This window comes from Saccostrea echinata, unplaced genomic scaffold, assembly GCF_033153115.1.
Source record: "Saccostrea echinata isolate AGI-Se365-2 ecotype Australia unplaced genomic scaffold, CSIRO_AGI_Sech_v1 ptg000062l, whole genome shotgun sequence".
In the NCBI taxonomy this organism is placed as follows: Eukaryota; Metazoa; Mollusca; class Bivalvia; order Ostreida; family Ostreidae; genus Saccostrea; species Saccostrea echinata.
The window spans coordinates 6,385,920-6,411,304 of record NW_026889811.1 but is presented as its reverse complement, the minus strand read 5'-3'; the positions used below and the strand labels follow the sequence as shown (position 1 = coordinate 6,411,304).

The 25,385-nt window shown below is 37.4% G+C and overlaps 1 protein-coding gene across 1 annotated transcript; it reads left to right on the top strand.

The window, feature by feature from the left end:
• The first annotated feature begins 1,726 nt into the window (after window positions 1–1,726).
• Window positions 1,727–21,708, top strand: LOC133175337 (filaggrin-2-like). The gene is made up of 56 exons (XM_061310430.1): window positions 1,727–1,741; window positions 2,447–2,583; window positions 2,982–3,078; window positions 3,191–3,300; window positions 3,567–3,641; window positions 3,892–3,988; window positions 4,098–4,127; window positions 4,352–4,375; window positions 4,475–4,548; window positions 4,791–4,887; window positions 4,998–5,107; window positions 5,375–5,449; window positions 5,700–5,796; window positions 5,907–6,016; window positions 6,284–6,358; window positions 6,603–6,699; window positions 6,810–6,919; window positions 7,510–7,606; window positions 7,717–7,826; window positions 8,094–8,168; window positions 8,413–8,509; window positions 8,620–8,729; window positions 9,320–9,416; window positions 9,527–9,636; window positions 9,904–9,978; window positions 10,223–10,319; window positions 10,430–10,539; window positions 10,807–10,881; window positions 11,132–11,228; window positions 11,339–11,448; window positions 11,716–11,790; window positions 12,035–12,131; window positions 12,242–12,351; window positions 12,942–13,038; window positions 13,149–13,258; window positions 13,526–13,600; window positions 13,845–13,941; window positions 14,052–14,161; window positions 14,752–14,848; window positions 14,959–15,068; window positions 15,336–15,410; window positions 15,655–15,751; window positions 15,862–15,971; window positions 16,239–16,313; window positions 16,558–16,654; window positions 16,765–16,874; window positions 17,142–17,216; window positions 17,459–17,555; window positions 17,675–17,784; window positions 18,052–18,126; window positions 18,375–18,471; window positions 18,582–18,691; window positions 18,959–19,005; window positions 19,278–19,306; window positions 21,428–21,539; window positions 21,623–21,708. Exons 1-56 carry the CDS (start codon window positions 1,727–1,729, stop codon window positions 21,706–21,708), a joined length of 5,070 nt encoding a protein of 1,689 aa, XP_061166414.1.
• Window positions 21,709–25,385: the final 3,677 nt, after the last annotated feature.

Here is a 25,385-nt window from a genome sequence, read left to right as displayed (position 1 = left end):
TCCCAAGAACAATGTTACATGTAGCTAACGCTAACGATATATCAGGGTTTTTGTTAAATGTAGCATGAAAATAGAGTAATTACTAGTAAGCTAAAAATATATTTCAGTATCTATCCCTCTAATCATGCTTCTACAAATGCTGTTCATTTTTCCGATAAATTTAAAAAAAGGTATGCACGTTTAAAAATAAACCCTGGGCGTGGCATTCATGTCCTATGGACATTGAACCCTAGGCGTGGCATTCATATCCTATGGACACATTTCTAGTTATCTCACCTGAGCTGAAAACTCACGTGAGCTTTTCTGATAATTCTTTGTCCGTCGTCCGTCCCTCCGTCCGTCTGTAAACTTTTCACTTTTTCAACTTCTTCTCAAGAACCACTGGACCAATTTTAACCAAAGGTAGTACAATTCTTGGGTTAACGGGAGTTTAAATTGTTAAATTGAAGGGCCAAGAACCCTTACAAGGGGAGATAATCAAGAAAAGGCAAATATAAGGAGGGGTCATTAAAAAATCTTCTTCTCAAGAACCACTCGGTCAGAAAACTGAAACTTATGTGGAAGCATCCTGGGGTAGTGTAAATTCTAAATTGTTAAAATCATGATCCCAGGGGGTAGGGCGGGCCACAATAGGGAATCCATGTTTTACTTTGAAATATACAGAAAATATCTTTAAAAATCTTTTTCTCAAGAACCACTTGGCCAGAAAAGCTGAAACTTATTTGGAAGCATGCTGGAGTACTGTAGATTTTAAATTGTAAAAACCATGACCCCCGGGGGTAGGGTGGGGCCAAAATAGAGAGTCCAAGTTTAAGACTGAAATATATAGAAAAAAATCTTTAAAAATCTTCTTCTCAAGAACAACCGGGCCAGAAAAGCTGAAACTTATGTGGGAGCACCCTTGGGTAGTGTAGATACGAAATTGTTAAAATCATGACCCCCGGGGATAGGGTGCCACAATAGGGAATCCATGTTTTACATTAAAATATATCGAAAAAATCTTTAAAAATCTTTTCAGGAACCATTGGGCCAGGAAAGCTGAAATTTATTTGGAAGTATCCTGGGGTGGTGTAGATAAAATCACAACCTCCGGGGGTAATGTGGGGTCACAAAAGGGAATTTAAGTTTTACATTGAAATAAATTTCAATTTATAATTTATATTTTTAAAAATAAATTGTAAAAACCATGACCCCCGGGGGTAGGGTGGGGCCAAAATAGAGAATCCAAGTTTAAGACTGAACTATATAGAAAAAAAAATCTTTAAAAATCTTCTTCTCAAGAACCACTGGGCCAGAAAACAAACTTATGTGAAAGCATCCTGGAATAGTGTAGATTCTAAATTGATAAAATCATGCCCCTCGGGGGTAGGGTGGGGTCACAATAGGGAACCCATGTTTTACATTGAAATATATAGTAAAAATCTTTAAAAATCGTTTTGTCAAGAACCATTCGACCAGAAAAGCTGAAACTTATGTGGAAGCATCCTGGGGTAGTGTAGATTCTAAATCTTTAAAATCATGACCCCCGGGGGTAGGATGGGCCACAATAAGGAATTAACTTTTTACATTGAAATATATATATATATGAAAAATCTTTAAAGATCTCCTTTTTAAGAACCACTGGGCCATAAATGCTGAAATTTATGTGGAAGCATCCTGGAGTAGTGTAGATTACAAATTGTTAAAATCATGACCCCTTGGGGTAGGATGGGCCAAAAGGTATTACATGGGGGATAGTCTGGTGAAGAACAGCAGGGCCAAAGTTACTCATGTGAGCGTTGTGGCCCATGGACCTCTTGTTTTATCTATACCACGGAATTTTAAAAATGATTTCTATTTAAGCAACTGACTTTCTGGTTGAACTTGTCTATTGTTGTTAATTTAACTCTGTTATCTAGTATGTCATCTGTATAAACCTGGATGTGGAAACTAAATTCATAGACCCTCTAATATTTTGTATAAGTGGTGTATATAAGTGGATTCACATGTATTGCTTGGGGCATACAGTTTTTTCAGTTCTGTCTTTCATCTTTCTTTCCTTGTTCGTTAATCCTTCCATGTGTCCGTCTGTCACAATTTCCTTTAAACTTTCCTCATTTTCTGTCAATCTATCTTATCAAATCAAATTTTGGAATGAATACTTTACACAACTTTATACCCATTACCCAGATAAGTCTTTGTGAAAGCATTTCAATCCTGCTTACTTAAGAAATCATATTTAAATGCTGTCTCAAAACAATGAGATTTTTAAAATACATTTAGGTGCTAGTTTAAGCTAATTCTAGTTATAATTAAAAAAAAACAATACTATTTAAAATGGATGTCAATTAAAAATAAAAATTATTCTGATATTTCTTCACTGGAATTTTGATTCCATGTTGTTTTTATTATAACTTGATCAAAGCATTAAGATTTCTTCTTTGACATCCTGACCCTATTTTAACAGGAGGATGGTAACATTAAACGGGATCCCAATGTGAGGAACAACTTCCATAATTGTCAGCAAAGCGTGGATATTAGCAGGAAATCAACTGCAGCCAAGTTGAGAAAAAACGATAAGATTGGTGAGATAAATTCTGTCATGTCTGGATTTTGTTTGTTTTTTCTCAGTCAATTCCTTTAACATCTGGATATTTTTATTATTAGGAAGAAGGAGCAGAAGAAGGACCCGGGTTCATCATCCAGGGAGCCTAGCTCACAGAGAAGTTTTTTTCTTTCTGTTTTGTTAAATTCCTTGGTCTCTATTTCTGTCTCTTATCCACTACATGAACCTACTATAATATTACTAACGATCTAAATTCTCTTCCCCTACACCCTCTCTTCAACTCTTTCCACAGCTAACTGTCCCCATTTGCTAGCTTATTTTTCTACTTTTTTCTTTTTCTCTTTTTTTAAATTATGTTTTTGTGTTTTTGTAAATTTCAGTGATATTTATAATTGTTTGATTTATTACTAATCTTCTGTAAGTTGTATATTTTCAGGAACTCAGACAAGGGACGACACAGGAGAAGTAAGGCAGACCAAAAGATGAAGAGCTCATTGTCCAGCTATGAACAGAAATCAGTATTGGCCAAAGTGGTATGAAATATATATTGCATTTGTTACAACTTTGATTTCCTGTTGTTTTAAATTTAATTTAATCAGTGCAGCAAGGTTTCTCTTCTGACTTCCTGACTCTCTGTGTTTACAGGAGGATGGTTACGGAAACCTGGATCCCAATGTGAGGAACAACTTCCATGATTGTCAGCATGGGTGGGGTATAGGGCAGGGAATTATTTGCAGCCAAGCAGAGAAGAAAGAGTAAGATTCGTGTGATCAATCATGTCATGTCTGGATTTTGTTGGCGCTTTCTCAGTTACTTCCTTGATATCTGGATATTTTTATTAGGAAGAAGTTTAGGACCACCTGAAGCACGTGGATAATAGGAGTCTGTCTCTCATTCAGCTGCAGCCATCATTGAAAGATGAGGTAAGATATGGGCTCTTCTTTTTGCACTCTTTCCCATTGTTTTCTTTCAATTGATGTTGATCTGGTTGGGCTTTGAACTCTTGACTTCCAATTGACAGGATGCAGAACAGAAGGGCCCATTCCAAGGAGCAAAAGAAGGACCCAGGTCATCATCCAGGGAACATCACAGAGAAGTTTTTTTTTCTTTTTGATTAACTACTTTGTCTCTTTTTTGTCTCCTATCCCCTACCTACTCTAACATGACTAACTATCCCCATTCAATTCCTCTACCCCATTTCCTACTTCCTTTCCCTAGTTAACTGTCCCCATTTGCTAACTTTTTTCCCACTAATTTTGTCTTTTGAAAAGATGATTTTGTGAATTTCTGTGATATTTGTAATTGTTTGATTTATTACTAATCTTCTGTAAGTTGTATATTTTCAGGAACTCAGACGAAGGACGACACAGGAGAAGTAAGGGAGACCAAAAGATGAAGAGCTCATTGTCCAGCTATGAACAGAAATCAGTATTGGCCAAAGTGGTATGAAATATATATTGCATTTGTTACAACTTTGATTTCCTGTTGTTTTAAATCTAATTTGATTAGTGCAGCAAGGTTTTTTTGACTTCCTGACTCTCTGTGTTTACAGGAGGATGGTTACGGAAACCTGGATCCCAATGTGAGGAACAACTTCCATGATTGTCAGCATGGGTGGGATATAGGGCAGGGAATTTTCTGCAGCCAAGCAGAGAAGAAAGGATAAGATTCGTGTGATCAATCATGTCATGTCTGGATTTTGTTGGTGCTTTCTCAGTTACTTCCTTGATATCTGGATATTTTTATTAGGAAGAAGTTTAGGACCACCTGAAGCACGTGGATAATAGAAGTCTGTTTCTCATTCAGCTGCAGCCATCATTGAAAGATGGGGTAAGATATGGGCTCTTCTTTTTGCACTCTTCCCCATTGTTAACTTGTCAATTGATGTTGATCTGGTTGGGCTTTGAACTCTTGACTTCCAATTGACAGGATGCAGAACAGAAGGGCTATTCCAAGGAGCAAAAGAAGGACCCAGGTCATCATCCAGAGAACATCACAGAGAAGTTTTTTTCTTTTTGATTAACTACTTTATCTCTTTTTTGTCTCCTATCCCCTACCTACTCTAACATGACTAACTATCCCCATTCAATTCCTCTACCCCCTTTCCTACTTCCTTTCCCTAGATAACTGTCCCCATTTGCTAAATTTTTTCCCACTAATTTTGTCTTTTGAAAAGATGATTTTGTGAATTTCTGTGATATTTGTTTGATTTATTACTAATCTTCTGTAAGTTGTATATTTTCAGGAACTCAGACAAAGGACGACACAGGAGAAGTAAGGCAGACCAAAAGATGAAGAGCTCATTGTCCAGCTATGAACAGAAATCAGTATTGGCCAAAGTGGTATGAAATATATATTGCATTTGTTACAACTTTGATTTCCTGTTGTTTTAAATCTAATTTGATTAGTGTAGCAAGGTTTTTTTTGACTTCCTGACTCTCTGTGTTTACAGGAGGATGGTTACGGAAACCTGGATCCCAATGTGAGGAACAACTTCCATGATTGTCAGCGTGGGTGGGGTATAGGGCAGGGAATTATCTGCAGCCAAGCAGAGAAGAAAGGGTAAGATTCGTGTGATCAATCATGTCATGTCTGGATTTTGTTGGCGCTTTCTCAGTTACTTCCTTGATATCTGGGTATTTTTATTAGGAAGAAGTTTAGGACCACCTGAAGCACGTGGATAATAGAAGTCTGTCTCTCATTCAGCTGCAGCCATCATTGAAAGATGAGGTAAGATATGGGCTCTTCTTTTTGCACTCTTCCCCATTGTTAACTTGTCAATTGATGTTGATCTGGTTGGGCTTTGAACTCTTGACTTCCAATTGACAGGATGCAGAACAGAAGGGCCCATTCCAAGGAGCAAAAGAAGGACCCAGGTCATCATCCAGGGAACATCACAGAGAAGTTTTTTTTTCTTTTTGATTAACTACTTTGTCTCTTTTTTGTCTCCTATCCCCTACCTACTCTAACATGACTAACTATCCCCATTCAATTCCTCTACCCCATTTCCTACTTCCTTTCCCTAGTTAACTGTCCCCATTTGCTAACTTTTTTCCCACTAATTTTGTCTTTTGAAAAGATGATTTCGTGAATTTCTGTGATATTTGTAATTGTTTGATTTATTATTAATCTTCTGTAAGTTGTATATTTTCAGAAACTCAAATAAAGGACGACACAGGAGAAGTAAGGGAGACCAAAAGATGAAGAGCTCATTGTCCAGCTATGAACAGAAATCAGTATTGGCCAAAGTGGTATGAAATATATATTGCATTTGTTACAACTTTGATTTCCTGTTGTTTTAAATCTAATTTGATTAGTGTAGCAAGGTTTTTTTTGACTTCCTGACTCTCTGTGTTTACAGGAGGATGGTTACGGAAACCTGGATCCCAATGTGAGGAACAACTTCCATGATTGTCAGCGTGGGTGGGGTATAGGGCAGGGAATTATCTGCAGCCAAGCAGAGAAGAAAGGGTAAGATTCGTGTGATCAATCATGTCATGTCTGGATTTTGTTGGCGCTTTCTCAGTTACTTCCTTGATATCTGGGTATTTTTATTAGGAAGAAGTTTAGGACCACCTGAAGCACGTGGATAATAGAAGTCTGTCTCTCATTCAGCTGCAGCCATCATTGAAAGATGAGGTAAGATATGGGCTCTTCTTTTTGCACTCTTCCCCATTGTTAACTTGTCAATTGATGTTGATCTGGTTGGGCTTTGAACTCTTGACTTCCAATTGACAGGATGCAGAACAGAAGGGCCCATTCCAAGGAGCAAAAGAAGGACCCAGGTCATCATCCAGGGAACATCACAGAGAAGTTTTTTTTTCTTTTTGATTAACTACTTTGTCTCTTTTTTGTCTCCTATCCCCTACCTACTCTAACATGACTAACTATCCCCATTCAATTCCTCTACCCCCTTTCCTACTTCCTTTCCCTAGATAACTGTCCCCATTTGCTAAATTTTTTCCCACTAATTTTGTCTTTTGAAAAGATGATTTTGTGAATTTCTGTGATATTTGTTTGATTTATTACTAATCTTCTGTAAGTTGTATATTTTCAGGAACTCAGACGAAGGACGACACAGGAGAAGTAAGGGAGACCAAAAGATGAAGAGCTCATTGTCCAGCTATGAACAGAAATCAGTATTGGCCAAAGTGGTATGAAATATATATTGCATTTGTTACAACTTTGATTTCCTGTTGTTTTAAATCTAATTTGATTAGTGCAGCAAGGTTTTTTTTGACTTCCTGACTCTCTGTGTTTACAGGAGGATGGTTACGGAAACCTGGATCCCAATGTGAGGAACAACTTCCATGATTGTCAGCGTGGGTGGGGTATAGGGCAGGGAATTATCTGCAGCCAAGCAGAGAAGAAAGGGTAAGATTCGTGTGATCAATCATGTCATGTCTGGATTTTGTTGGCGTTTTCTCAGTTACTTCCTTGATATCTGGATATTTTTATTAGGAAGAAGTTTAGGACCACCTGAAGCACGTGGATAATAGAAGTCTGTTTCTCATTCAGCTGCAGCCATCATTGAAAGATGAGGTAAGATATGGGCTCTTCTTTTTGCACTCTTCCCCATTGTTAACTTGTCAATTGATGTTGATCTGGTTGGGCTTTGAACTCTTGACTTCCAATTGACAGGATGCAGAACAGAAGGGCTATTCCAAGGAGCAAAAGAAGGACCCAGGTCATCATCCAGGGAACATCACAGAGAAGTTTTTTTTCTTTTTGATTAACTACTTTATCTCTTTTTTGTCTCCTATCCCCTACCTACTCTAACATGACTAACTATCCCCATTCAATTACTCTACCCCCTTTCCTACTTCCTTTCCCTAGTTAACTGTCCCCATTTGCTAACTTTTTTCCCACTAATTTTGTCTTTTGAAAAGATGATTTCGTGAATTTCTGTGATATTTGTAATTGTTTGATTTATTACTAATCTTCTGTAAGTTGTATATTTTCAGGAACTCAGACGAAGGACGACACAGGAGAAGTAAGGGAGACCAAAAGATGAAGAGCTCATTGTCCAGCTATCAACAGAAATCAGTATTGGCCAAAGTGGTATGAAATATATATTGCATTTGTTACAACTTTGATTTCCTGTTGTTTTAAATCTAATTTGATCAGTGCAGCAAGGTTTTTTTTGACTTCCTGACTCTCTGTGTTTACAGGAGGATGGTTACGGAAACCTGGATCCCAATGTGAGGAACAACTTCCATGATTGTCAGCATGGGTGGGGTATAGGGCAGGGAATTATCTGCAGCCAAGCAGAGAAGAAAGGGTAAGATTCGTGTGATCAATCATGTCATGTCTGGATTTTGTTGGTGCTTTCTCAGTTACTTCCTTGATATCTGGATATTTTTATTAGGAAGAAGTTTAGGACCACCTGAAGCACGTGGATAATAGAAGTCTGTCTCTCATTCAGCTGCAGCCATCATTGAAAGATGAGGTAAGATATGGGCTCTTCTTTTTGCACTCTTCCCCATTGTTAACTTGTCAATTGATGTTGATCTGGTTGGGCTTTGAACTCTTGACTTCCAATTGACAGGATGCAGAACAGAAGGGCCCATTCCAAGGAGCAAAAGAAGGACCCAGGTCATCATCCAGGGAACATCACAGAGAAGTTTTTTTTTCTTTTTGATTAACTACTTTGTCTCTTTTTTGTCTCCTATCCCCTACCTACTCTAACATGACTAACTATCCCCATTCAATTCCTCTACCCCCTTTCCTACTTCCTTTCCCTAGATAACTGTCCACATTTGCTAAATTTTTTCCCACTAATTTTGTCTTTTGAAAAGATGATTTTGTGAATTTCTGTGATATTTGTTTGATTTATTACTAATCTTCTGTAAGTTGTATATTTTCAGGAACTCAGACGAAGGACGACACAGGAGAAGTAAGGCAGACCAAAAGATGAAGAGCTCATTGTCCAGCTATGAACAGAAATCAGTATTGGCCAAAGTGGTATGAAATATATATTGCATTTGTTACAACTTTGATTTCCTGTTGTTTTAAATCTAATTTGATTAGTGCAGCAAGGTTTTTTTTGACTTCCTGACTCTCTGTGTTTACAGGAGGATGGTTACGGAAACCTGGATCCCAATGTGAGGAACAACTTCCATGATTGTCAGCATGGGTGGGGTATAGGGCAGGGAATTATCTGCAGCCAAGCAGAGAAGAAAGGGTAAGATTCGCGTGATCAATCATGTCATGTCTGGATTTTGTTGGCGTTTTCTCAGTTACTTCCTTGATATCTGGATATTTTTATTAGGAAGAAGTTTAGGACCACCTGAAGCACGTGGATAATAGAAGTCTGTTTCTCATTCAGCTGCAGCCATCATTGAAAGATGAGGTAAGATATGGGCTCTTCTTTTTGCACTCTTCCCCATTGTTAACTTGTCAATTGATGTTGATCTGGTTGGGCTTTGAACTCTTGACTTCCAATTGACAGGATGCAGAACAGAAGGGCTATTCCAAGGAGCAAAAGAAGGACCCAGGTCATCATCCAGGGAACATCACAGAGAAGTTTTTTTTCTTTTTGATTAACTACTTTATCTCTTTTTTGTCTCCTATCCCCTACCTACTCTAACATGACTAACTATCCCCATTCAATTACTCTACCCCCTTTCCTACTTCCTTTCCCTAGTTAACTGTCCCCATTTGCTAACTTTTTTCCCACTAATTTTGTCTTTTGAAAAGATGATTTCGTGAATTTCTGTGATATTTGTAATTGTTTGATTTATTACTAATCTTCTGTAAGTTGTATATTTTCAGGAACTCAGACGAAGGACGACACAGGAGAAGTAAGGGAGACCAAAAGATGAAGAGCTCATTGTCCAGCTATCAACAGAAATCAGTATTGGCCAAAGTGGTATGAAATATATATTGCATTTGTTACAACTTTGATTTCCTGTTGTTTTAAATCTAATTTGATCAGTGCAGCAAGGTTTTTTTTGACTTCCTGACTCTCTGTGTTTACAGGAGGATGGTTACGGAAACCTGGATCCCAATGTGAGGAACAACTTCCATGATTGTCAGCGTGGGTGGGGTATAGGGCAGGGAATTATCTGCAGCCAAGCAGAGAAGAAAGGGTAAGATTCGTGTGATCAATCATGTCATGTCTGGATTTTGTTGGCGCTTTCTCAGTTACTTCCTTGATATCTGGGTATTTTTATTAGGAAGAAGTTTAGGACCACCTGAAGCACGTGGATAATAGAAGTCTGTCTTTCATTCAGCTGCAGCCATCATTGAAAGATGAGGTAAGATATGGGCTCTTCTTTTTGCACTCTTCCCCATTGTTAACTTGTCAATTGATGTTGATCTGGTTGGGCTTTGAACTCTTGACTTCCAATTGACAGGATGCAGAACAGAAGGGCCCATTCCAAGGAGCAAAAGAAGGACCCAGGTCATCATCCAGGGAACATCACAGAGAAGTTTTTTTTTCTTTTTGATTAACTACTTTGTCTCTTTTTTGTCTCCTATCCCCTACCTACTCTAACATGACTAACTATCCCCATTTAATTCCTCTACCCCCTTTCCTACTTCCTTTCCCTAGATAACTGTCCCCATTTGCTAAATTTTTTCCCACTAATTTTGTCTTTTGAAAAGATGATTTTGTGAATTTCTGTGATATTTGTTTGATTTATTACTAATCTTCTGTAAGTTGTATATTTTCAGGAACTCAGACGAAGGACGACACAGGAGAAGTAAGGGAGACCAAAAGATGAAGAGCTCATTGTCCAGCTATGAACAGAAATCAGTATTGGCCAAAGTGGTATGAAATATATATTGCATTTGTTACAACTTTGATTTCCTGTTGTTTTAAATCTAATTTGATTAGTGCAGCAAGGTTTTTTTTGACTTCCTGACTCTCTGTGTTTACAGGAGGATGGTTACGGAAACCTGGATCCCAATGTGAGGAACAACTTCCATGATTGTCAGCATGGGTGGGGTATAGGGCAGGGAATTATCTGCAGCCAAGCAGAGAAGAAAGGGTAAGATTCGCGTGATCAATCATGTCATGTCTGGATTTTGTTGGCGTTTTCTCAGTTACTTCCTTGATATCTGGATATTTTTATTAGGAAGAAGTTTAGGACCACCTGAAGCACGTGGATAATAGAAGTCTGTCTCTCATTCAGCTGCAGCCATCATTGAAAGATGAGGTAAGATATGGGCTCTTCTTTTTGCACTCTTCCCCATTGTTAACTTGTCAATTGATGTTGATCTGGTTGGGCTTTGAACTCTTGACTTCCAATTGACAGGATGCAGAACAGAAGGGCCCATTCCAAGGAGCAAAAGAAGGACCCAGGTCATCATCCAGGGAACATCACAGAGAAGTTTTTTTTTCTTTTTGATTAACTACTTTGTCTCTTTTTTGTCTCCTATCCCCTACCTACTCTAACATGACTAACTATCCCCATTCAATTCCTCTACCCCATTTCCTACTTCCTTTCCCTAGTTAACTGTCCCCATTTGCTAACTTTTTTCCCACTAATTTTGTCTTTTGAAAAGATGATTTCGTGAATTTCTGTGATATTTGTAATTGTTTGATTTATTATTAATCTTCTGTAAGTTGTATATTTTCAGAAACTCAAATAAAGGACGACACAGGAGAAGTAAGGGAGACCAAAAGATGAAGAGCTCATTGTCCAGCTATGAACAGAAATCAGTATTGGCCAAAGTGGTATGAAATATATATTGCATTTGTTACAACTTTGATTTCCTGTTGTTTTAAATCTAATTTGATTAGTGTAGCAAGGTTTTTTTTGACTTCCTGACTCTCTGTGTTTACAGGAGGATGGTTACGGAAACCTGGATCCCAATGTGAGGAACAACTTCCATGATTGTCAGCGTGGGTGGGGTATAGGGCAGGGAATTATCTGCAGCCAAGCAGAGAAGAAAGGGTAAGATTCGTGTGATCAATCATGTCATGTCTGGATTTTGTTGGCGCTTTCTCAGTTACTTCCTTGATATCTGGGTATTTTTATTAGGAAGAAGTTTAGGACCACCTGAAGCACGTGGATAATAGAAGTCTGTCTCTCATTCAGCTGCAGCCATCATTGAAAGATGAGGTAAGATATGGGCTCTTCTTTTTGCACTCTTCCCCATTGTTAACTTGTCAATTGATGTTGATCTGGTTGGGCTTTGAACTCTTGACTTCCAATTGACAGGATGCAGAACAGAAGGGCCCATTCCAAGGAGCAAAAGAAGGACCCAGGTCATCATCCAGGGAACATCACAGAGAAGTTTTTTTTTCTTTTTGATTAACTACTTTGTCTCTTTTTTGTCTCCTATCCCCTACCTACTCTAACATGACTAACTATCCCCATTCAATTCCTCTACCCCCTTTCCTACTTCCTTTCCCTAGATAACTGTCCCCATTTGCTAAATTTTTTCCCACTAATTTTGTCTTTTGAAAAGATGATTTTGTGAATTTCTGTGATATTTGTTTGATTTATTACTAATCTTCTGTAAGTTGTATATTTTCAGGAACTCAGACGAAGGACGACACAGGAGAAGTAAGGGAGACCAAAAGATGAAGAGCTCATTGTCCAGCTATGAACAGAAATCAGTATTGGCCAAAGTGGTATGAAATATATATTGCATTTGTTACAACTTTGATTTCCTGTTGTTTTAAATCTAATTTGATTAGTGCAGCAAGGTTTTTTTTGACTTCCTGACTCTCTGTGTTTACAGGAGGATGGTTACGGAAACCTGGATCCCAATGTGAGGAACAACTTCCATGATTGTCAGCGTGGGTGGGGTATAGGGCAGGGAATTATCTGCAGCCAAGCAGAGAAGAAAGGGTAAGATTCGTGTGATCAATCATGTCATGTCTGGATTTTGTTGGCGCTTTCTCAGTTACTTCCTTGATATCTGGATATTTTTATTAGGAAGAAGTTTAGGACCACCTGAAGCACGTGGATAATAGAAGTCTGTTTCTCATTCAGCTGCAGCCATCATTGAAAGATGAGGTAAGATATGGGCTCTTCTTTTTGCACTCTTCCCCATTGTTAACTTGTCAATTGATGTTGATCTGGTTGGGCTTTGAACTCTTGACTTCCAATTGACAGGATGCAGAACAGAAGGGCTATTCCAAGGAGCAAAAGAAGGACCCAGGTCATCATCCAGGGAACATCACAGAGAAGTTTTTTTTCTTTTTGATTAACTACTTTATCTCTTTTTTGTCTCCTATCCCCTACCTACTCTAACATGACTAACTATCCCCATTCAATTACTCTACCCCCTTTCCTACTTCCTTTCCCTAGTTAACTGTCCCCATTTGCTAACTTTTTTCCCACTAATTTTGTCTTTTGAAAAGATGATTTCGTGAATTTCTGTGATATTTGTAATTGTTTGATTTATTACTAATCTTCTGTAAGTTGTATATTTTCAGGAACTCAGACGAAGGACGACACAGGAGAAGTAAGGGAGACCAAAAGATGAAGAGCTCATTGTCCAGCTATGAACAGAAATCAGTATTGGCCAAAGTGGTATGAAATATATATTGCATTTGTTACAACTTTGATTTCCTGTTGTTTTAAATCTAATTTGATCAGTGCAGCAAGGTTTTTCTTGACTTCCTGACTCTCTGTGTTTACAGGAGGATGGTTACGGAAACCTGGATCCCAATGTGAGGAACAACTTCCATGATTGTCAGCATGGGTGGGGTATAGGGCAGGGAATTATCTGCAGCCAAGCAGAGAAGAAAGGGTAAGATTCGTGTGATCAATCATGTCATGTCTGGATTTTGTTGGTGCTTTCTCAGTTACTTCCTTGATATCTGGATATTTTTATTAGGAAGAAGTTTAGGACCACCTGAAGCACGTGGATAATAGAAGTCTGTCTCTCATTCAGCTGCAGCCATCATTGAAAGATGAGGTAAGATATGGGCTCTTCTTTTTGCACTCTTCCCCATTGTTAACTTGTCAATTGATGTTGATCTGGTTGGGCTTTGAACTCTTGACTTCCAATTGACAGGATGCAGAACAGAAGGGCCCATTCCAAGGAGCAAAAGAAGGACCCAGGTCATCATCCAGGGAACATCACAGAGAAGTTTTTTTTTCTTTTTGATTAACTACTTTGTCTCTTTTTTGTCTCCTATCCCCTACCTACTCTAACATGACTAACTATCCCCATTCAATTCCTCTACCCCCTTTCCTACTTCCTTTCCCTAGATAACTGTCCACATTTGCTAAATTTTTTCCCACTAATTTTGTCTTTTGAAAAGATGATTTTGTGAATTTCTGTGATATTTGTTTGATTTATTACTAATCTTCTGTAAGTTGTATATTTTCAGGAACTCAGACGAAGGACGACACAGGAGAAGTAAGGCAGACCAAAAGATGAAGAGCTCATTGTCCAGCTATGAACAGAAATCAGTATTGGCCAAAGTGGTATGAAATATATATTGCATTTGTTACAACTTTGATTTCCTGTTGTTTTAAATCTAATTTGATTAGTGTAGCAAGGTTTTTTTTGACTTCCTGACTCTCTGTGTTTACAGGAGGATGGTTACGGAAACCTGGATCCCAATGTGAGGAACAACTTCCATGATTGTCAGCATGGGTGGGGTATAGGGCAGGGAATTATCTGCAGCCAAGCAGAGAAGAAAGGGTAAGATTCGCGTGATCAATCATGTCATGTCTGGATTTTGTTGGCGTTTTCTCAGTTACTTCCTTGATATCTGGATATTTTTATTAGGAAGAAGTTTAGGACCACCTGAAGCACGTGGATAATAGAAGTCTGTTTCTCATTCAGCTGCAGCCATCATTGAAAGATGAGGTAAGATATGGGCTCTTCTTTTTGCACTCTTCCCCATTGTTAACTTGTCAATTGATGTTGATCTGGTTGGGCTTTGAACTCTTGACTTCCAATTGACAGGATGCAGAACAGAAGGGCTATTCCAAGGAGCAAAAGAAGGACCCAGGTCATCATCCAGGGAACATCACAGAGAAGTTTTTTTTCTTTTTGATTAACTACTTTATCTCTTTTTTGTCTCCTATCCCCTACCTACTCTAACATGACTAACTATCCCCATTCAATTACTCTACCCCCTTTCCTACTTCCTTTCCCTAGTTAACTGTCCCCATTTGCTAACTTTTTTCCCACTAATTTTGTCTTTTGAAAAGATGATTTCGTGAATTTCTGTGATATTTGTAATTGTTTGATTTATTACTAATCTTCTGTAAGTTGTATATTTTCAGGAACTCAGACGAAGGACGACACAGGAGAAGTAAGGGAGACCAAAAGATGAAGAGCTCATTGTCCAGCTATCAACAGAAATCAGTATTGGCCAAAGTGGTATGAAATATATATTGCATTTGTTACAACTTTGATTTCCTGTTGTTTTAAATCTAATTTGATCAGTGCAGCAAGGTTTTTTTTGACTTCCTGACTCTCTGTGTTTACAGGAGGATGGTTACGGAAACCTGGATCCCAATGTGAGGAACAACTTCCATGATTGTCAGCGTGGGTGGGGTATAGGGCAGGGAATTATCTGCAGCCAAGCAGAGAAGAAAGGGTAAGATTCGTGTGATCAATCATGTCATGTCTGGATTTTGTTGGCGCTTTCTCAGTTACTTCCTTGATATCTGGGTATTTTTATTAGGAAGAAGTTTAGGACCACCTGAAGCACGTGGATAATAGAAGTCTGTCTCTCATTCAGCTGCAGCCATCATTGAAAGATGAGGTAAGATATGGGCTCTTCTTTTTGCACTCTTCCCCATTGTTAACTTGTCAATTGATGTTGATCTGGTTGGGCTTTGAACTCTTGACTTCCAATTGACAGGATGCAGAACAGAAGGGCCCATTCCAAGGAGCAAAAGAAGGACCCAGGTCATCATCCAGGGAACATCACAGAGAAGTTTTTTTTTCTTTTTGATTAACTACTTTGTCTCTTTTTTGTCTCCTATCCCCTACCTACTCTAACATGACTAACTATCCCCATTTAATTCCTCTACCCCCTTTCCTACTTCCTTTCCCTAGATAACTGTCCCCATTTGCTAAATTTTTTCCCACTAATTTTGTCTTTTGAAAAGATGATTTTGTGAATTTCTGTGATATTTGTTTGATTTATTACTAATCTTCTGTAAGTTGTATATTTTCAGGAACTCAGACGAAGGACGACACAGGAGAAGTAAGGGAGACCAAAAGATGAAGAGCTCATTGTCCAGCTATGAACAGAAATCAGTATTGGCCAAAGTGGTATGAAATATATATTGCATTTGTTACAACTTTGATTTCCTGTTGTTTTAAATCTAATTTGATTAGTGCAGCAAGGTTTTTTTTGACTTCCTGACTCTCTGTGTTTACAGGAGGATGGTTACGGAAACCTGGATCCCAATGTGAGGAACAACTTCCATGATTGTCAGCATGGGTGGGGTATAGGGCAGGGAATTATCTGCAGCCAAGCAGAGAAGAAAGGGTAAGATTCGTGTGATCAATCATGTCATGTCTGGATTTTGTTGGCGCTTTCTCAGTTACTTCCTTGATATCTGGGTATTTTTATTAGGAAGAAGTTTAGGACCACCTGAAGCACGTGGATAATAGAAGTCTGTCTCTCATTCAGCTGCAGCCATCATTGAAAGATGAGGTAAGATATGGGCTCTTCTTTTTGCACTCTTCCCCATTGTTAACTTGTCAATTGATGTTGATCTGGTTGGGCTTTGAACTCTTGACTTCCAATTGACAGGATGCAGAACAGAAGGGCCCATTCCAAGGAGCAAAAGAAGGACCCAGGTCATCATCCAGGGAACATCACAGAGAAGTTTTTTTTTCTTTTTGATTAACTACTTTGTCTCTTTTTTGTCTCCTATCCCCTACCTACTCTAACATGACTAACTATCCCCATTCAATTCCTCTACCCCCTTTCCTACTTCCTTTCCCTAGATAACTGTCCCCATTTGCTAAATTTTTTCCCACTAATTTTGTCTTTTGAAAAGATGATTTTGTGAATTTCTGTGATATTTGTTTGATTTATTACTAATCTTCTGTAAGTTGTATATTTTCAGGAACTCAGACGAAGGACGACACAGGAGAAGTAAGGGAGACCAAAAGATGAAGAGCTCATTGTCCAGCTATGAACAGAAATCAGTATTGGCCAAAGTGGTATGAAATATATATTGCATTTGTTACAACTTTGATTTCCTGTTGTTTTAAATCTAATTTGATCAGTGCAGCAAGGTTTTTTTTGACTTCCTGACTCTCTGTGTTTACAGGAGGATGGTTACGGAAACCTGGATCCCAATGTGAGGAACAACTTCCATGATTGTCAGCATGGGTGGGGTATAGGGCAGGGAATTATCTGCAGCCAAGCAGAGAAGAAAGGGTAAGATTCGTGTGATCAATCATGTCATGTCTGGATTTTGTTGGCGCTTTCTCAGTTACTTCCTTGATATCTGGATATTTTTATTAGGAAGAAGTTTAGGACCACCTGAAGCACGTGGATAATAGAAGTCTGTCTCTCATTCAGCTGCAGCCATCATTGAAAGATGAGGTAAGATATGGGCTCTTCTTTTTGCACTCTTCCCCATTGTTAACTTGTCAATTGATGTTGATCTGGTTGGGCTTTGAACTCTTGACTTCCAATTGACAGGATGCAGAACAGAAGGGCCCATTCCAAGGAGCAAAAGAGGGACCCAGGTCATCATCCAGGGAACATCACAGAGAAGTTTTTTTCTTTTTGATTAACTACTTTGTCTCTTTTTTGTCTCCTATCCCCTACCTACTCTAACATGACTAACTATCCCCATTCAATTCCTCTACCCCCTTTCCTACTTCCTTTCCCTAGATAACTGTCCCCATTTGCTAAATTTTTTCCCACTAATTTTGTCTTTTGAAAAGATGATTTTGTGAATTTCTGTGATATTTGTTTGATTTATTACTAATCTTCTGTAAGTTGTATATTTTCAGGAACTCAGACGAAGGACGACACAGGAGAAGTAAGGGAGACCAAAAGATGAAGAGCTCATTGTCCAGCTATGAACAGAAATCAGTATTGGCCAAAGTGGTATGAAATATATATTGCATTTGTTACAACTTTGATTTCCTGTTGCCTGTTGTTTTAAATCTAATTTGATCAGAGCAGTAAGGTTTTTCCTTTGACTTCCTGACTCTCTGTGTTAACAGGAGGATGGTTACGGAAACCTGGATCCCAATGTGAGGAACAACTTCCATGATTGTCAGCATGGGTGGGGTATAGGGCAGGGAATTATCTGCAGCCAAGCAGAGAAGAAAGGGTAAGATTCGTGTGATCAATCATGTCATGTCTGGATTTTGTTGGCGCTTTCTCAGTTACTTCCTTGATATCTGGATATTTTTATTAGGAAGAAGTTTAGGACCACCTGAAGCACGTGGATAATAGAAGTCTGTCTCTCATTCAGCTGCAGCCATCATTGAAAGATGAGGTAAGATATGGGCTCTTCTTTTTGCACTCTTCCCCATTGTTAACTTGTCAATTGATGTTGATCTGGTTGGGCTTTGAACTCTTGACTTCCAATTGACAGGATGCAGAACAGAAGGGCCCATTCCAAGGAGCAAAAGAAGGACCCAGGTCATCATCCAGGGAACATCACAGAGAAGTTTTTTTCTTTTTGATTAACTACTTTGTCTCTTTTTTGTCTCCTATCCCCTACCTACTCTAACATGACTAACTATCCCCATTCAATTCCTCTACCCCCTTTCCTCCTTCCTTTCCCTAGATAACTGTCCCCATTTGCTAACTTTTTTCCCACTAATTTTGTCTTTTGAAAAGATGATTTCGTGAATTTCTGTGATATTTGTAATTGTTTGATTTATTACTAATCTTCTGTAAGTTGTATATTTTCAGGAACTCAGATGAAGGACGACACAGGAGAAGTAAGGCAGACCAAAAGATGAAGAGCTCATTGTCCAGCTATGAACAGAAATCAGTATTGGCCAAAGTGGTATGAAATATATATTGCATTTGTTACAACTTTGATTTCCTGTTGTTTTAAATCTAATTTGATTAGTGCAGCAAGGTTTTTTTTGACTTCCTGACTCTCTGTGTTTACAGGAGGATGGTTACGGATACCTGGATCCCAATGTGAGGAACAACTTCCATGATTGTCAGCATGGGTGGGGTATAGGGCAGGGAATTATCTGCAGCCAAGCAGAGAAGAAAGGGTAAGATTCGTGTGATCAATCATGTCATGTCTGGATTTTGTTGGCGCTTTCTCAGTTACTTCCTTGATATCTGGATATTTTTATTAGGAAGAAGTTTAGGACCACCTGAAGCACATGGATAATAGAAGTCTGTCTCTCATTCAGCTGCAGCCATCATTGAAAGATGAGGTAAGATATGGGCTCTTCTTTTTGCACTCTTCCCCATTGTTAACTTGTCAATTGATGTTGATCTGGTTGGGCTTTGAACTCTTGACTTCCAATTGACAGGATGCAGAACAGAAGGGCCCATTCCAAGGAGCAAAAGAAGGACCCAGGTCATCATCCAGGGAACATCACAGAGAAGTTTTTTTTTCTTTTTGATTAACTACTTTGTCTCTTTTTTGTCTCCTATCCCCTACCTACTCTAACATGACTAACTATCCCCATTCAATTCCTCTACCCCCTTTCCTACTTCCTTTCCCTAGATAACTGTCCCCATTTGCTAAATTTTTTCCCACTAATTTTGTCTTTTGAAAAGATGATTTTGTGAATTTCTGTGATATTTGTTTGATTTATTACTAATCTTCTGTAAGTTGTATATTTTCAGGAACTCAGACGAAGGACGACACAGGAGAAGTAAGGCAGACCAAAAGATGAGGAGCTCATTGTCCACCTAGGCCAAAGTTTTTATTTTTTTTGGTTTACGATTTTCTGTCTCAAAAAAATGCATTGGGTGGTCGAAAAATAAAAATAAAAATAATTTAGGATTCAACCATTTCATTTTTAAATACCAGCAATGTTTATTTTAATGAAAATAATACACGTCAATAGTACTTTTAAGTTTTATTGTCTTGATCACATAACTCTTTTTATTTAATTTTAATTCATTTCTAACTTTAGACTGAATGTCATTTTCATTTAGTTCTGATTTTTGTTTGTCAATCAGTGCTTGGTTCATGATGTTCAACTTCTTTTTGTGCTCTTCAGTGATATGTGATGTGTTATAAACCTCGGTATCCCCACAAACTAAAAATAAAGATTCAAATTTAAGTTAAATTTAGATTGAAGAAAAATACAATTTAATTGTTTAACAATATTGAAAGTAATTGACATTGAAATAAAGGTTATACTGTAATAATTTGATCATGCAGCTATTAAATTTAATGTTCAAATAATTTCTCAATCAAGCCCTTCTTTAAATTTTGTTATGTACCTGCACAGTAGGCAATGCTCATTATTTACTTAGTAATTCAGAGGGCTCTAATCTCAATTGAGTATCAAATTTGCAAAGATTTGTATATTAAAATTACTTCTATAAATTAACAAAATGTTTTATACACATTTGAATTTATCCAGTGAAATAATCACTCACTCAGGTCAGCGTTACTTCAACTAAGATGTATCTCTCAACACTAGATTGGCTTAACTATTATCCATGGATTTATCAGCCTATTTTGGGAAACACCATTTTTGGGGAATTGGGAAAAAAATATCGGCTATTTGATGAAATTGGAAAAAAAAATTAAAATGTTGCTTAAATCATGTATTCAGGGGTAATTCATTTAACATTTCAGCATGAACTCTAATTTGGGCAACCAAACGACAATTAAAATGGACTTCAATGAGTATAAAGTATTTATACATCTTAGGGTAGTACATGTACATGTGTGTATGAGATTTCAATTTAGGTCATTATAGTATCTGTTTCTGGAGATTATAAACCTCCTGCAAAAAATTATACTAAGTACACATTTCTAAAAGTCCTCTTTTAATATGTATTAATGCATTGAAAATATATTTTTCTATCTGAAATAATGCATAAAGTCCTTACCATTCACTTGTAGATCAATTGAGTAGATGGAAATAACTTAATAAATCTATATAATTACACAATATCATCATTTTTTAGAAAACGGAGGAAATTCGGATTAAAAGTTGGCGACGTTTTTTCAGTGTTTTAAAACATGTGTTATGACTGTAGCTTTGCTAAATGAGTTAAATAGATGAAAATTACAGACAATCTGACAATTTTACTTTTTTCCCAAAGATAGTTAAAAATAAAAGCATTGTTCACCAATTGGGAAAAAATAATGCCAAATTGGGAAAACTGAACTCATTTTCAATTAGGAATGGGGCCGAATTTCGGCCCATGAGAAGGCACTGATAAATCCCTGTTACCTATAGGTGTATCCATGTCTGGTAGGTCGATCAGGGTTGGTCATACACTCTCCAATATTACGGGATGAATTTAGCCAATTGAGATATCGCAATTAGAGAAAGGGATCATGCATCCAAGATTTTATTCACTTTTCCATGCAGAAAAAGTTCTTTAAGTGTGTGTCTTTCCTTTCAGTGAGGAATTACCTTGTTACATGACAGAACCGCCATTTTTGGTTTGCACATGTGTTTATTTACGGTCACCTAAATGTTTGTAAAGGTCTCATATATTTATAGCGCTTATTTGACTAAGATGCATTCTAAAATTTAAAACCCACCAGTTCAGCTGAGAAAAATCCGGAAAAATATGTCGGAAAAAGACATTATTTTTATTTTCATGATTGGTGAAAATTAGGGTCGGCGGAATCGTAAACCAATTGAAAAAAAAACTTTGGCCCTATGAACAGAAATCAGTATTGGCCAAAGTGGTATGAAATATATATTGCATTTGTTACAACTTTGATTTCCTGTTGTTTTAAATCTAATTTGATCAGAGGAGTTAGGTTTTTCCTTTAACTTCCTGACTCCCTGTGTTAACAGGAGGATGGTTACGTATGCCTGGATCCCGATGTGGGGAACAACTTCCATGATTGTCAGCATGGAGTGAGGTATAGGACAGGAAATTATCTGCAGCCAAGCAGAGAAAAAAAGGGTAAGATTCGTGTGATCAATCATGCCATGTCTTTGTTGGCTCTTTCTCAGTTTACTTACTTGACATCTGTATATTTTTATTAGGAAGAAGAAGCTTAGGACCATCCGAAGCACGTGGTGAGGAGGAGTCTGTTGTCTCACATTCAGCTGCAGCCATCATTGAAAGATGAGGTAAGATTTGGGCTCTTCTCCCTGCATTCTTTCCCCATTATTTACTTCTCAAGTGATGTTGACCTGGTTGAGCTTTGACCTCTTGACTTCCAATTGACAGGATGCAGAAGAGGATCCATCCCAAGGAGCAGAAGGATCCAGGTCATCATCCAGCGAGCCTCACAGGGAAGCTTTTCTTATTTATTACTTCGTCTCTTATTCTGTCTACTTTTCCATACTTACGCAAACATGACAGTTATCTCCATCCTCTTTTATCTTGACTCTCTTTGTTAACAGGATAATGGTTACAAACGCCTTGATCCCATTGTGAGAAACAACTTTCTTGTTTGTGAGCAGGGTGAAGACAGGAAGCCAAGCATAGAAGATAGGATAAGATTGTCTAACAAAGTCAGTCATGATTACAGTTGTTGGGCTCTTTCTCAATTGATATGAAGGCTTTAAAGGCTTTTCCTATGATATCTTGATATTTTTTATTAGTTTGAAGTGGATAAGGATCACCTGAAGCACATTGTGAGGTGAAGTCTGTCTTCTGTTCACCTGCTGCTATCTATGGAAGAAACAGTAAGATTCTATTCCTTGCGTGCTTTCTTGTCAGTTGATGCTTACCTTAATGCAAGTGAATGTCAGAGTATGTCACTCAAATTTTCTTATTTATTGTGTTGAATCACTGCTAATCTCCTGGCACTGTTTTATTTTTTTTTCAGGCACTTGGAAGTGGAACACAGGAGGACTGACCAACAGAAGAAAGGAGTCCATTGAGAAGATATGATCAGTAGCCAACATTGGCCAATGAGGTAAAACGCTGTTTTTGTTGTACTTTTTGATCTTTGTTTTCGATCTTATCAAAGCAGGATACATGTACTTCTATGACCTCCTGACTTTCTTTGTCAAAAAATTATCTTAAACAAGCCTCAATCCCAAGGTGAGGTTCATCTTCATCATTTGTCAGGAGGTCTGGAGAGCCAGGATCAAATTCAGGCATAACAACCAATCAATGAGCAAACTCTGATTCAATAAAACTGATTTATTTTGCTTATTATCTTTTGATGGAGATTATGATCTTTTTGATCTTTTGTCAATTATCTTAGATAAGCATTGTAATTAAGGCAGAACTCTATGGCAAGGTGGAGGCTATCATCATCTTCTAGGAAATGCATCATGAGCTAGGATGAACTGCTGCCAAATGCTGAAGTACTAGTAAGGAAAATTTACAATGTTAACAATTAGCAAACTATTCTTTCTATTTATAAATTAAAATACTGTTCAATTTCTTTTTCAATTTTTCTTTTTAAATAATAAGGCTACCCTTGATCTCAAGATGACAAAGAGACCCTTAACAACCAGCAATAGTGAGGAGATTTCAAGGATCAACCAGAAAAGCCAAGAAGTCAAAGTAAGATAAATGTCTGAACAATGCACTCTCTCTATTTCTATTTTTCCCTCTGTTCAGAAACTTTATTTGGGTTAAACTTAAATCTACTTGTCGGTTTTGGAATATCATTACCTGTAATTATTGTAATGAAACCTAAGGTATAGGGTAATTACTTTATCATACGTCCTTATTTCTTTTGTGCTCACTTGTCAAGGTTGAATTGCAGACCACAATTTATATATTGAATAATAACCACTTTTAAATAATAAACTAAATTGTGAAATTCATGGCTCCAGGATTAGGATTCTGATGTTAGGGCAGAGACTTGTTATGGAAATATCACTACCTGGTTGAAGTTGTCAAAAAGTAAATAAATATGTTATCTTTGGGCACCACATCTATGAACATAATGTATGTTATCCTCTTCATCCCAGTAAATATTTACACCAATTGACCGAAAGAGCTAAATATTGTTTCATTGTAAACAATATAAATTAATTTATAGGGCTCCATTGATAAGGGATGCATTCAAGATTGTAGCAGATACATAGCTATACCTAGCATCTATGATCTTTAACAATGTGCTAGCATATCCATACAGTGTGTTCGACAAGACCTAGCATATCTAAACCTAGCAGCTAAGCTAGCTGCTGCAATCCTGAATGCAGGCCTGATATTGAAAATGCATGAACTCTTGAGAGCAAGGGTGCTTCTGAGTTAATTGTGAGATTCATAGCCCAAGGGTCAAGGGTGGTGGTTCTAGGTTGGGATGCTACTTATCTTGTAATGAATATAGTTAAAATTAGGGATGGCAATTTGTAATCGGTTAACCGGTTACTCAGTCGGAACGATGGTAATCGGTTAGAAAATCTGTAATCGGTTAGTCGGGAAAAAATTAATATATGTGTAAATTTGAATACAATTTCCTGAAAATTCAATTTAAAAATACACATAAAATTTTCTGAAATGTTAGCATGTCCACCTATTCAAGTTGATTCAGATATAATTAAGGCTCTAAAGATTGACATCGCGTGGGGGTAATTGGTCACTTTTCGAGTCGTTAATTGCTGTTTAAACACATGTCGTTACCCACCCTGTCCCGTGTTTCTTTAATGATTTTAATTAAACGATTGTTGACTTCTGTTACCCTTCCTGGTTAATGTAAACTGTACACTTTTGCATCATGTATTTTGTTTGGCATTGATGTTGTATTTTCTCTATGTTGTTTTACACAATGTGAGAATAAATTGAATTGAATTGATTATAATGTGTACACAACCTCTTCTATCCTTTGCAGTTACCTATCAAGTTATATTCTAAAACAAACATCGTAAGATAATCGATAATTCACATTAAATTTTGATTATGGTGAAAATGCAGAATGACATCTTTTCTGAATTTTTTTAATGCATCTGCGACCTCAGGATGTTTCATGGGTTTCTTACTTTTTTCTCTTTTCTGTTTTTCCTTTTTTTTTGCCCATTAAAATTGAAATAAAATATATGTAGTATTCTGATCATATATAAATATAAGCATAATATTACTACATGAACATGTTCATAGTCTTACTAATTCGAGTGTAGCTATGTCGAGAATTTTTGATACGATTAACCGACTAATCGGTCGGAACGTCTTGCGGTTAACCGATTGGCAATTCTGTATTCGATTGCCATCCCTAGTTAAAATACATCAATTATTTGGATTTTTCTACTCTGTTCTTAAGCAATTATCAGGCAAACATAGTTCATATTCGTAATAAACAAGATTGTTTAAACTAGATTTGTAAAATTCATGATCAGGAGACAGGTTCAGCTGTTAGTGTTTCATTGACTACGTATAGGGAAGGTTCTACTCTACTCTGAAAGAAGTTATACACCTTTGATTATTCACCAATAATAATAATGTAAGTGATAGTCACTTGATTTCTTTAAAATAGTAGATAGATATACATCAGGAAAAAATCCTTAAATTTCATACACTACATGTTATTCAACGAACAGGTGAGGCCAAATAAATAGGATTGCACAGGGTTTGATTTAAATAGTTTATACTTTCATGCGGAAGGTAAGTACCGTTGTTAACAAAGATGATAGTGAAAATAGGAATGAAAATAACACTTGCATTTACAGTTCCAATGTGACACACAGGTTACATGCTACCCACACTGACTTGTGTAACACCGTGCTTTGATTCTGAACTGCTGGAAAAACAAATTCTATAAATAGGTGTCGTCGTCATCTGACTATTAAAGATTATTGTCAGAAACTTTTCAGAAATCAGATTAAATATTTTGTTCTTCCTTGA